This window comes from Anser anser (genome assembly GCF_964211835.1).
Source record: "Anser anser genome assembly, contig: SUPER_W_unloc_9, whole genome shotgun sequence".
Lineage (NCBI taxonomy): Eukaryota > Metazoa > Chordata > Aves > Anseriformes > Anatidae > Anser > Anser anser.
This window is the reverse complement of record NW_028154223.1, coordinates 312,991-325,311: the sequence shown is the minus strand read 5'-3', so window position 1 is coordinate 325,311 and position 12,321 is coordinate 312,991. Positions and strand designations below refer to the sequence as shown.

The window sequence follows — 12,321 nt, the reverse complement described above, 5'->3', positions numbered from 1 at the left end:
TATCCAAGGTCAGGTTGTACCTGTTCCCTCCCGGGGTTCCCCTCCAACGATTCTTTTGATTGTTCAATGTACTCCCTAAGTTTCCAGTATACATAGATTAATTGATAATGTAAGTACATTTAACAATGCTTAATTATACCGTATGACCCATCACCTAAGAAACATTAATAAAACATCCATTCGATTCTCCCCAACACTAACAAGTTGGCAACTGCAAAGATGCCAGTGAAGCAGAATTAGCATGCTTTGCTCATGAGTTTTTTCTTCACTACTGTTCCAATATGACTTTGTGTTGTGGTTTAACCCGGCCGGCAGCTAAACACCACACAGCCCTTCACTCACACTGCCCCCTCCCTCTCTGGGATGGGGGAGAGAAATGGGAAAGTGAAGTCTGTGAATTGAGATAAAGACAGTTTATTAAGACAGGAAAATAATAATAACAATAATAATAATAATAGTACTACTAATAATGATGTGTACAAAACAAGTGATGCACAATGCAATTGCTCACCACCCGCTGACCGATGCCCAGCCTATCCCCGAGCTGCCGGTCCCCCCACCCCGGCTAGCCACCCCTATATATTGTTTAGCATGACGTCGGATGGTATGGAATACCCCTTTGGCCAGTTTGGGTCAGCTGTCCTGGGTCTGTCCCCTCCCAGCTCCTGCTGCATGCCCAGCCTGCTCGCTGGCAGGACAGTGTGAGAAGCTGAGAAGTCCTTGGCTTAGTGTAAGCACTGCTCTGCAACAATTAAAACATCAACATGGTATCAACATTATTCTCATCCTAAATCCCAAACACAGCACCCTACCGGCAACTAGGAGGAAAATTAACTCTATCATAGCTGAAACTAGGACAAGGGAAAAGAAAGAGGGGAAAAAAAATAAACAAGCAAAAGGTCACGTGGAAGCACAGAAGGCAGAAAAAATATTCTCTACTTCCCATCACTGAGCGATGTTCGGCCGTTTCCTGGGAAGCAGGGCCTCAATACGCGTAGCAGTTGTTTGGGAGGACAGACGTCTTCATACTTCCCCCTTCTCCTTCCCCTTTTCCAAATCTTATTGCTGAGTGTGACATCATATCGTATGGAATATCCCTTTGGTTGGTTTAGGTCAGCTGCCCTGGTGATGTCCCCTCCCTGCGTCTTGCCCAGCCCCAGCCTACTGACTTTGGGGGGGCTTGGAGAGAGCCTTGATGCTGTGCCAGCACAGCTCAGCAATAGACAAAACATTGGTGTGATATCAGGGCTGTTCTAGCTAGAAGTGCTGAGCACAACACTATATGGGCTGCTGCCAGGAAAGTTAACTCCATCCCAGCCAGACCCAGTACATGTACTAAAGCTGAATTCTACAAGAATTTCAGAAGTGATTATAACTTTTTCACTGGCAATATCTGGCCAACGTTTTCACTGGCAATATCTGGCCATACATAGAATTTGTAGAGGAAGCACTAGGCTTAATTTCAATGCTGCAATACTGCTTTATACAAAATATACAGTGACATAGACATTATTCGTGGCTCTAGTATAGTCACAGAGCTATTATGGGAGAATGATGTTGAGCTGTTAATTCCTCTGCATTGGAGTTAATGAAATGATTCATGTAGATGCTATGCCAGCTAATTATAGATACAAGCGTACATGCTGTGGCTCATTAGTATCTCAAGGACATTCAACAAGTTAGCTTTTTACCACCTAGGCTTTACTGAACTCCCCCCCCCCCCAAAAAAACATAGATTTTTGTGCATATAAAGCACATACAGTATGCTATATGCCCTATATACTGAACACTATGATACACTATGTACTGAATGCATTGGATATGCATTCACTTTTTTAGAGTTGGTCTGCCCCCCCCCCCCCTTTGTTCAGCTTTTAAAATGCTCTTCATTAGATATTGGCTTTCAAGTCTTACAATGTGTTATAATTCTGCATAGAGATACCTGAAGTAATTTACTACACAGTGAAATAAAACAGTCTTCAGGTAGAAATAGTGAGTTTTGACAGTTTAGAAGTGCAAAGGAAGGATAGAAATTACTCATGAAGAATGAAGATAGAAGTTGAATCAAGAGTTTGGCTTTTGTTTCTGAAGGCCAGAAGTATCTGCTCGTTCTTAACCTTTGATAGAGAGCTCTACTGTCAAACTTCAGCTCTTGCACCAGATTTGAAGTATTAACTTGTGACTTCCAGTGCTGTAGTCTCCTGTCCAAGATGTAAGAAATGATTTGAAGGGGTGGTGTTTTTTTTTTTTCCTTTCAAGGTAGAAGAGATGGTACAAAACCATATCACTTATTCCTTACAAGATATTGGAGGAGATGCCAATTGGCAGCTAGTGATAGAAGAAGGAGAAATGAAGGTAAACATTTGCTTTTTTTGCTTAATTGATATAAGATCATATGCTGTGAAGACAGATATTTTTATTCTATGAATACTGTAATTCAGCAAGTTATACTATTAAAACTTGAGAATATTAAAACTCTGAGAACAGTATTAAGTTAGAACTAGAATCCATCAGAGCTGCAGCTTCTAATAAATTTATTCATACAAAATACTACGCAAGTCTTGCAATAGCTTTGTCTTTGCAGATTCCTTCCTCATTCTCTCCTACTTAAAACTTGGTATCAGAATGTAAATTCAATGTATGAAAATGTTTTATGGTAGCAAGTTACTGTGCCAGCTACTTCACTGTGCTTGTGCAGATCCTTATACATAGTGGTAAATAAGGTAGGTTAATCTTTTTTTGGAGTAGAGATTCTCAAAATACCAGTATTTTGATGTGGAGTGCCATGTAAGAGCATCTGCACTGGTAGTTCCCAGAGAACACTGCCGTGGCAAATTATTCATGTGTTAGTCTTCTAGGTTTTTCTTTTAAGCTGATGAATTTTTAAACAATTAAAACATAGACAGTTTTGACCATTTCTGTTTTGAATTTCTTTCTTTGTGTTTGGCCATAGGTATACAGAAGAGAGGTGGAAGAGAATGGAATAGTTTTAGATCCTTTGAAGGCAACACATGCTGTTAAAGGGGTAACAGGACATGAAGTTTGCCACTACTTCTGGAATGTCGATGTTCGTAATGACTGGGAAAGTAAGTTTTTAAGTTTTGCATGTTTATCAGCAAGCATATTGTTTATAACATTGACCTAATATTTGTGCTTGTTTACTGATGGATTTTTTTCCCTTTTTTAGCAACAATTGAAAACTTCCGTGTTGTGGAAAACTTAGCCGATAATGCAGTCATCATTTACCAGACACATAAGGTAATAACATTTCACCTGTATACACACCTTACTGAGACAGTCTGGGGTATATGTGTTCTAATCTATTCTGAAATATCTTAATGGCTTAACGACTTAAAATACTGCTCAGAACAACAGTTCAGAACAAGTTCTCTATGAAGCTTCAACTTTGTCAATTTTTCAAACTGCCAGCAAGGCAACGGTCATCTAAAGCTAACTGAAGCAATAAATCAATACCGATTGCAAGCAGGAAACTCATATCACTGTACCACATGCTTTTTTGCAATAAAGCAAGTTACTGTTGACCACAATTAGTTAATATTTGCATTATGAGGTGGTATAATTTACAAGGCCCTACAGAGAGATCTTGATAGGTTAGGGCACTGGACAGTCGCCAACTATATGAAATTTAACAACAAATGCCAGATTCTGCACCTGGGATGGTGTAGCCCTAGATGTATATATAGATTGGAGGACAAGTGGCTGGAGAGCAGCCCTGTAGAGAGGGATCTGGAGGTTTTGGTTGATTTTAAGCTCAGTATGAGTCAACAGTGTGCCCTGGCAGCCAAAAGGGCCAACTGTATCCTGGGGCACATTAAGCACAGTATAGCTAACTGGCTGAAAGAAGTGATTGTCCCACTGTACTCATTATTGGTGTGGCCTCACCTCAAGTACTGTGTGTGGTTTGGGGCTCCTCAGTATAAGGAGGATATAAAAATATTAGAATGTGTCCAAAGGAAGGCACCAAAGATGGTGAAGGTATTAGAGGGCAAGACGTATAAGGAGCGACTGAGGATACTTGGTTTGTTCAGCTTGGGGGAAAAAAGAGGAAACTGAGGGGTGACCTTATTGCTGTCTACAACTTCATGAGGGGGAGCAGAGAGGAAAGTGCTGATCTCTTCTCTGGTGACGGTTGATAGGACATGAGGGAATGGCTTAAAGCTGCATCAGGGGAAGTTCAGAATGGATATTAGGAAAAAGTTCTTCACTGAGAGGGTGGTCAAGCACTGAAGCAGGCTTCCCAGGGAAGTGGTCATGGCCCCAAGCCTGTCAGTGTTTGAGAAGCATTTGGACAATGCTTTTAGATATATGGTTTAACTGTTAAGTTGCACTGTGTGGAGTCAGGAATTGGAGTCGATGATCCTCGTGGGTCCCTTCCAACTTGGAATATTCTATGATTCTAACTTGATTATGGTTCTTTTCCCCCTAACCAGTGCTGGTGTAGTTTTGATCATTTGAATTATAACTCAACAGTCGTAATGTAACAGGTTCAAAAAATAAAAATTGTGAATGAAGTGTACAGATTCATCTTTGATTTTGCATGATTCTAAGTATTAGTATACTCGAATATTAAAACAAATATATTTCTAATTTTACCAGTAATGCTGTTACCTTAAAAGAGCCATAACAGAGACTTTGATTTTGAATATGGCAGTTGTGTGAACTATATAGTGTTGTGGTAAAAACTAGACTTTTTCCCTGACTGTCAGGAAAATGGCTTCTGCATAGTTTCTTATTTTATTTTATCAGACACTTTGCTTCTGAAACTTTCTCTTAGATAATATCAGTTTACCATATCTGTCTTACTGAAGTAGTAGCTTTAAAACAAAATAATATTTGTTATAAATATCTCTTTCTCTTTTTTTCTGTCCCTCCATGTTTATGGAGACACAACTAACTGTATATGCATCTGTTTATACTTAACCCCTAGTTCAGTTTGCAGCTTACAATTAGTAAATGAAATGTGAACCTGATGTTGTGAGAACAGGGGGGGAACTACCTCTTTGTCCACTGAAAAAGTCATTGTGGCTTGACTCCCTGCCTTTCAAAGGCCTTAAACTTTTTTTTTTATTTTTTTTAATGAAACTGTAGTGGGTTTACTTGGCAAGGTTTGGGGGGGGGGGGGGCATAGTGGTAGCTTCTGCGAGAAGAATCCAGAAGCTGCCCCATGTTAGATAAGGGCCCCGCCACTGGCCAGAGCCGAGCCAATAAGCAACATTGTTTGCGCCTCTGTGAGAGTATATTTAAGAAAGGGAAAAAAAAAAAACTTCTGGGAAACAGCATCTGGGAGAGAGAGAGGAGTGAGAAACAGCCTTGCAGACGCCAAGGTCACTGAAGAAGGAGGGGGAGAGGTGTTCCAGGCACCAGAGCAGAAGTCCTCTGTGGCCTGTGGTGAGGACCATGGTGAAGCAGGTTGTCCCCCTGCAGTCCATGGTGTACCACAGTGGAGCAGGTGGACCTGCACTGAAGGAGGCTGCAGCCTGTGGAGGACCCCTGCCGGAGCAGATTCCATGCCGGACCTGTAGCCCGTGGAGAGGAGCCCACACAGGAGCAGGTGAACTGGCAGGAGCTGCTGCCTGTGGGGGACCCAGGTTGGAGCAGTTTGCTCCTGATGGATGGACCCCGTGGTACAGACCCATATCTGGAGCAGTTCTTGAAGAGCTGCTGCCTGTGGGAAGCCCACGCAGGATCAGTTTGGGAAGGACTGCATCCCGTGGGAGGGAACCCACGTTGGAGCAGGGGAAGAGAGTGACTGAGAAGGAGCAGCGGAGATAAAGTGCTATAGACTGACCGCAACCCCCGTTCCCCTGCACCACTCGGGGGGTAGGAGGTGGAAGATGACAGATGGGGGGAAGGTGTTTTTGGTTTCTTTCCTTTGATTCTCACTTCTCTAGCTTGTTAGTAAAAGGCAATAAATCTTACTGTCTCCCTACTGAATCTGTTTTGCCTATCATGATAATTCCATCCTTATATCAACCCTTGAGCCCTTTTTAACATATTTTCTCCCCCTTTGCCTTTGAGGGGGAGTGAGAGAGCGACTGAGGTGGAGCTCGGCTGCCCACCCGAGTAAAACTACCACAGAAATATAGTCATATAACCTGATAAGTGTCTGTACAATAGCTGTGTTCTTTGTTTCAGTTTTGAAAATTGCATGAATTTACTAGCTTGATGATTTTTTTTTACTTAAATAATGTCTGACCTTGTTTGCCTTGCCCTTTTTCTTTCCTTTATCTAAGGATAATAAGTACCTAATTTGCAAAATTGGAAAAGCTTATAATCAGGTGTTTCTCTGCAGAGGGTGTGGCCAGCTTCTCAAAGGGATGTGCTATATTTGTCTGCCATCAGAAAGATAACAGCATTCAGTGAAAATGATCCTGAAACATGGATTGTGTGTAATTTCTCTGTGGAACATGACAGTGCTCCTGTAAGTGTTATTTTTAATCTGTCAAGTTCTGAGTTTAAGATAACATTTTTATATTATGTGGTGATAGTCTTGCAATATTAATGTGGGGGTGGGGGTATGCAGAAATACAGTTTGTTTAAACCAGGTGATACAGTAACCTGATGGTGTTCTGAGCCAAAAGCTTTCTCAACATATCTCAACAGTTGGAAGATCCAAGGTGTTGCAGAAGAATGAAAGCAACATTTCTGGAGATGTGAAAACCTTTTACAGAACTGAGGTTATTTCGTATTGAATCAAATCAATAACTCTTCAGTATTGCCAGATATGGGAATAGAATCATGAAATCATTGTTGTGGTTTAACACGGCTGGCAGCTAGGCATCACAGAGCTTTTCGCTCACCCTCCCCCCCTCACTCTCTGGGATGGGGGACACAATCAGGAAAAAAATGAAAGCCTCAGTTCCGTCAAAGCATTTTTGTATGCTTCTTCTATTCTTCTCCTCTTCTCCATGTCCTGCAAAATTACACGATCATTTAATGCAGCAAGAATGAACTGGCTGATAATAGTAAATATGCCAGCCAATAAATGGAATAACCAGTATAGGTTTTTTTTCTAAGCAAAGATTACAAAGCTGCAGATTTTATTTGCATGAATGCATGATGCGTGCCCATATAAATGCATATATAATACAAAGCTTGGAAAGCTAGTTGTCTTGAGGATAGCTTTTTTAAGGTCATGTGGAAGAAACCAGATCAGCAAGCAAAAACTGGCATCTAGTTTAAACATAGCTATTCATGGTTTGTTGAGGGTCAGACTTGGTACCTGACTGACAGTTTATATAAATCTCCTTGACTGTTGTGGTTTAACAGGGCTGGCAGCAAAGCACCACTCAGACATTTGCTCACCCTCCCCCCCCACAGTGGGATGGGGGAGAGAATCGAAAAAAAGTGAAACCTTGTGGGTTGAGATAAAGACAGTTTATTAGGACAGAAACAAAAATAAAATAATAATAATGATAATAGTGCTACTACTAATAATGTGTACAAAACAAGTGATGCACAATGCAGTTGCTCACCACCCGCTGACCAATGTCCAGCCTATCCCCGAGCAGCCAGTCCCCCACACCCCAGCCAGCCCCCCCATATTAATTGTTCAGCATGATATCATATGGTATGGAATACCCCTTTGGCCAGTTTGAGTCAGCTGTCCTGGGTCTGTCCCCTCCCAGCTCCTGCTGCATGCCCAGCCTGCTCGCTGGCAGGACAGTGTGAGAAGCTGAGAAGTCCTTGGCTTAGTGTAAGCACTGCTCTGCAACAATTAAAACATCAGCATGGTATCAACATTATTCTCATCCTAAATCCCAATCACAGCACCCTACCGGCAACTAGGAGGAAAATTAACTCTATCCTAGCCAAAACCAGGACATTGACACAGATGCTTGGGCAGTGATAACAAACGGTGAATAGTAAGACGTAAAAAGCTAACTTGTTGAATGTCCTTGAGATACTAATGAGCCACAGCATGTACGCTTGTATCTATAATTAGCTGGCATAGCATCTACATGAATCATTTCATTAACTCCAATGCAGAGGAATTAACAGCTCAACATCATTCTCCCATAATAGCTCTGTGACTATACTAGAGCCACGAATAATGTCTATGTCACTGTATATTTTGTATAAAGCAGTATTGCAGCATTGAAATTAAGCCTAGTGCTTCCTCTACAAATTCTATGTATGGCCAGATATTGCCAGTGAAAACGTTGGCCAGATATTGCCAGTGAAAAAGTTATAATCACTTCTGAAATTCTTGTAGAATTCAGCTTTAGTACATGTACTGGGTCTGGCTGGGATGGAGTTAACTTTCCTGGCAGCAGCCCATATAGTGTTGTGCTCAGCACTTCTAGCTAGAACAGCCCTGATATCACACCAATGTTTTGTCTATTGCTGAGCTGTGCTGGCACAGCATCAAGGCTCTCTCCAAGCCCCCCCAAAGTCAGTAGGCTGGGGCTGGGCAAGACGCAGGGAGGGGACATCACCAGGGCAGCTGACCTAAACCAACCAAAGGGATATTCCATACGATATGATGTCACACTCAGCAATAAGATTTGGAAAAGGGGAAGGAGAAGGGGGAAGTATGAAGACGTCTGTCCTCCCAAACAACTGCTACGCGTATTGAGGCCCTGCTTCCCAGGAAACGGCCGAACATCGCTCAGTGATGGGAAGTAGAGAATATTTTTTCTGCCTTCTGTGCTTCCACGTGACCTTTTGCTTGTTTATTTTTTTCCCCTCTTTCTTTTCCCTTGTCCTAGTTTCAGCTATGATAGAGTTAATTTTCCTCCTAGTTGCCGGTAGGGTGCTGTGTTTGGGATTTAGGATGAGAATAATGTTGATACCATGTTGATGTTTTAATTGTTGCAGAGCAGTGCTTACACTAAGCCAAGGACTTCTCAGCTTCTCACACTGTCCTGCCAGCGAGCAGGCTGGGCATGCAGCAGGAGCTGGGAGGGGACAGACCCAGGACAGCTGACCCAAACTGGCCAAAGGGGTATTCCATACCATCTGACGTCATGCTAAACAATATATAGGGGTGGCTAGCCGGGGTGGTAGTACTATTACTACTCTTATTAGTAGTACTATTATTATTATTATTGTTATTATTATTTTCCTGTCTTAATAAACTGTCTTTATCTCAATTCACAGACTTCACTTTCCCATTTCTCTCCCCCATCCCAGAGAGGGAGGGGGCAGTGTGAGTGAAGGGCTGTGTGGTGTTTAGCTGCCGGCCGGGTTAAACCACAACACAAAGTCATATTGGAACAGCAGTGAAGAAAAAACTCATGAGCAAAGCATGCTAATTCTGCTTCACTGGCATCTTTGCAGTTGCCAACTGGAAAAAAAGATGGAAATGCTTACACTCCAAAAAATAAGATGATGCAGAAACTCAACTATTATAAAGTACTCATTAAAAAATTACTTAGCTAGACAATTGCATGCTTTTCTTAAAGGCCAGATATTTGATATGTTTTAATCAAGCTATGTGAATACCTCTTTTTTATTCCATATAATGTGCATGAAAATTGGTAGCAGAACAGGAAATGAATTTTTATTTTAAAGCTATAATATTATTCTATAATGTTTCTTTTGTCATCCCTCCCTCCCCCCTCACCTTTCCAAATTCCAGCACACTCCCACACAAATAAAAACAGAGGTATAAATAAGGTATCCACTGCTCTGTAATGTCTACAAATACTGGAAACTAACAACTTTTCACCTAAAAGGTAGGGGACTACTAAAACTTGTTGCAGCAAATAAATCCACATGATTAACACTTCTTGAATTACTAGATTTATTTTTTTGAAAGGAAAAGCACTGCATGCAAAGATTAGACTACTCCTTGTATTGGACAACAGACTAAGTGTAAAATAAAAAGATTAATAGCCTGAACCTATGTCCTGGTTTCAGCTAGGATAGAGTTAATTAACCTGTGTTTTTGCAAAACTGATAAAAATATTTTATATGCACACTAGGCTTCATAACATATAAAACACAATTGAGCAAGTAGTACAACAAGTAGAAAGCAAAATTAAAGAATACTTAATGATCTTTTTCTTATGCAATATAGAACTGGAAGACGTCCTCTTCAATATTTTTTTAAATGATTTGGCTGTAGGACTAGAAGGTGTTTGAGCAAATTTGTTAATGACACTAAACTTGGAGGAATTGTTCACTCTGTCGAGGGTGAAAAGGCCTTGGCGGAGAGATCTGGACAGACTGGAGAGCTGGGCGATCACCAACTGCATGAAATTTAATAGGTGCAAGTGCCAGGTCCTGCACCTGGGAAGGGGCAACCCTAGCTATACGTACAGACTGGGCAATGAGACGCTCGAGATCAGCCCCGCAGAGAGGGATCTGGGGGTTGTGGTTGATAGCAAGCTGAATATGAGCCAGCAGTGTGCCCTGGCAGCCAGGAGGGCCAACCGCATCCTGGGATGCATCAAGCACGGCATTGCTAGTCGGTCGAGGGAAGTGATTGTCCCGCTCTACTCTGCGCTGGTGCGGCCTCACCTCGAGTACTGCGTGCAGTTCTGTGTCAGACTGTCTTCCTCAGCATGTTTTTTACGAGCACTACAGGGACTTCAGCCCCTTCTACAGTATGTAACAGGTTTGATTGGGCAGGTCACTTGGCCTCTTCAGCCTGGAGAAGAGGAGGCTGAGGGGAGACCTCATCACGGTCTACAGCTTCCTCGCGAGGGGGAGTGGAGGGGCAGTCTCCGACCTGTTCTCCTTAATCACCAGTGATAGGACCCGCAGGAATGGTGTCAAGCTGAGGCAGGTGAGGTTTAGGCTAGACATCAGGAAGAGGTTCTTCACCGAGAGGGTGGTCGCACACTGGAACAGGCTCCCCAGGGAAGTAGTCACTGCACCAAGCCTGTCTGAATTTAAGAAGCGTTTGGACTGTGCACTTAGTCACATGGTCTAAACTTTTGGGTAGACCTGTGTGGTGCCAGGAGTTGGACTCGACGATCCTTATGGGTCCCTTCCAACTCGGGATATTCTATGATTCTGTAAGTACAAAAGGACTCCCCTCTACTCAGAATTGGTGAGGCTGCACCTGGAGTGCTGTGTCCAGTTCTGGGGCCCATAGTACAAGAGAGACTTAGACATACTGGGAAGAGTCCAACAGAGGGCTACCAAGATTATCAAGGGACTGGTGCACCTCTCCTATGAGGAGAGACTGAGAGAGTTGGGACTGTTTAACTTGGAGAAGAGGGGGCTCGGGGGGATCTCATCAATGTCTATAAAAACCTGAGTTGAGGGTGCAGTGAAGACAGAGCCAAGCTCTTTTCAGTGGTGCCCAGTACCAGGACAAGAGGCAATGGGCATAAACTGGAACACAAGAGGTTTCATCTAAACATCAGGAATCATTTCTTTACTGTGTGAGTGACAAAGTACTGTCACAGGTTGCTCAGAGAGGTTGTGGAGTTTCTCTCCTTGGAAATCTTCAAAAGCCACCTGGACATGGTCCTGGGCAACCTGCTCTAGGTGTCCCTGCTTGAGAAGGGGGTTGGATCAGATAACCTCCAGAGGTCCCTTCCAACTTAAACCATTCTGTCATAAAGTATTCAACTATTGCAGGTGTTTTACACTTGTTCTAAAAAGAATATGTACTGAATTTTTTCCAAGGCCTCATGAGGTTTTGATATATTTTATTATAATTATATTGGGACATCTGATAGAATATAATGATAGTCAAAGTAATATTTTATATAGATAGAATAGTTTTGACCTAGGATTTTTATTAATAATGGAACTTTTCTGACAGACCAGTGTCAATCACTGGAATATTGAAAAGGCTGTACCTTAAATTTTCAGTCTTTCTGGTGAATCGAAGAAAGAAAAGGGCACATGCTTTTGGATTTAAATCGTAGAATCATAGAATGGCTTGGGTTGGAAGGGACCTTAAAGATCTTCTAGTTTCAACTCCCCTGCCATGGGCAGGGACACCTTCCACTAGACCAGGCTGCTCAAAGCCCCATCCAACATGGCCTTGAACACTTTCAGGGATGGGGCATTCACAGCCTCTCTGGGCAACCTGTTCCAGGGCCTTTCCTCACCCTCAGAGTAAAGAATTTCTTCCTTATATCTAATCTAAAGCCCCCCTCTTGTAGTTTAAAGCCATTACTCCTTGTCCTATCACTACACTCCCTAATAACGAGTCCCTCCCCAGCTTTCCTGTAGGCCCCCTTTAGGTATTGGAAGACTGCTATAAGGTAGGTCTCCCCAGAGCCTTCTCTTCTCCAGGATGAACAACCCCAACTCCTTCAGCCTGTCTTCATAGGAAGTGTTCCAGCCCTTTGATCATCCTCGTGGCCCTCCTCTAGACTCACTCTATGAGGT

General features: G+C 42.5%; 1 protein-coding gene across 13 annotated transcripts in view; it reads left to right on the top strand.

Annotated features, from left to right (window-relative positions):
* LOC310888967 (ceramide transfer protein-like) overlaps positions 1–12,321 on the top strand; it is a 77,703-nt gene that overhangs the window by 16,178 nt on the left and 49,204 nt on the right. For 7 of the 13 annotated variants that reach the window (XR_014576282.1, XR_014576283.1, XR_014576284.1 and 4 more), the window contains 5 exons: positions 2,260–2,355; positions 2,954–3,086; positions 3,188–3,258; positions 5,446–5,572; positions 6,314–6,442. Coding sequence is in view for 6 of the 13 variants with exons in the window: in XM_083852678.1 (XP_083708804.1) it covers positions 2,260–2,355; positions 2,954–3,086; positions 3,188–3,258; positions 6,314–6,442 (429 nt within the window). In the remaining 7 variants the exon portion in view is untranslated. Of the gene's footprint in view, positions 1–2,259; positions 2,356–2,953; positions 3,087–3,187; positions 3,259–5,445; positions 5,573–6,313; positions 6,443–12,321 lie in introns of those variants that run through there. The other 6 variants (XM_083852678.1, XM_083852679.1, XM_083852681.1 and 3 more) reach the window with 4 other exon arrangements.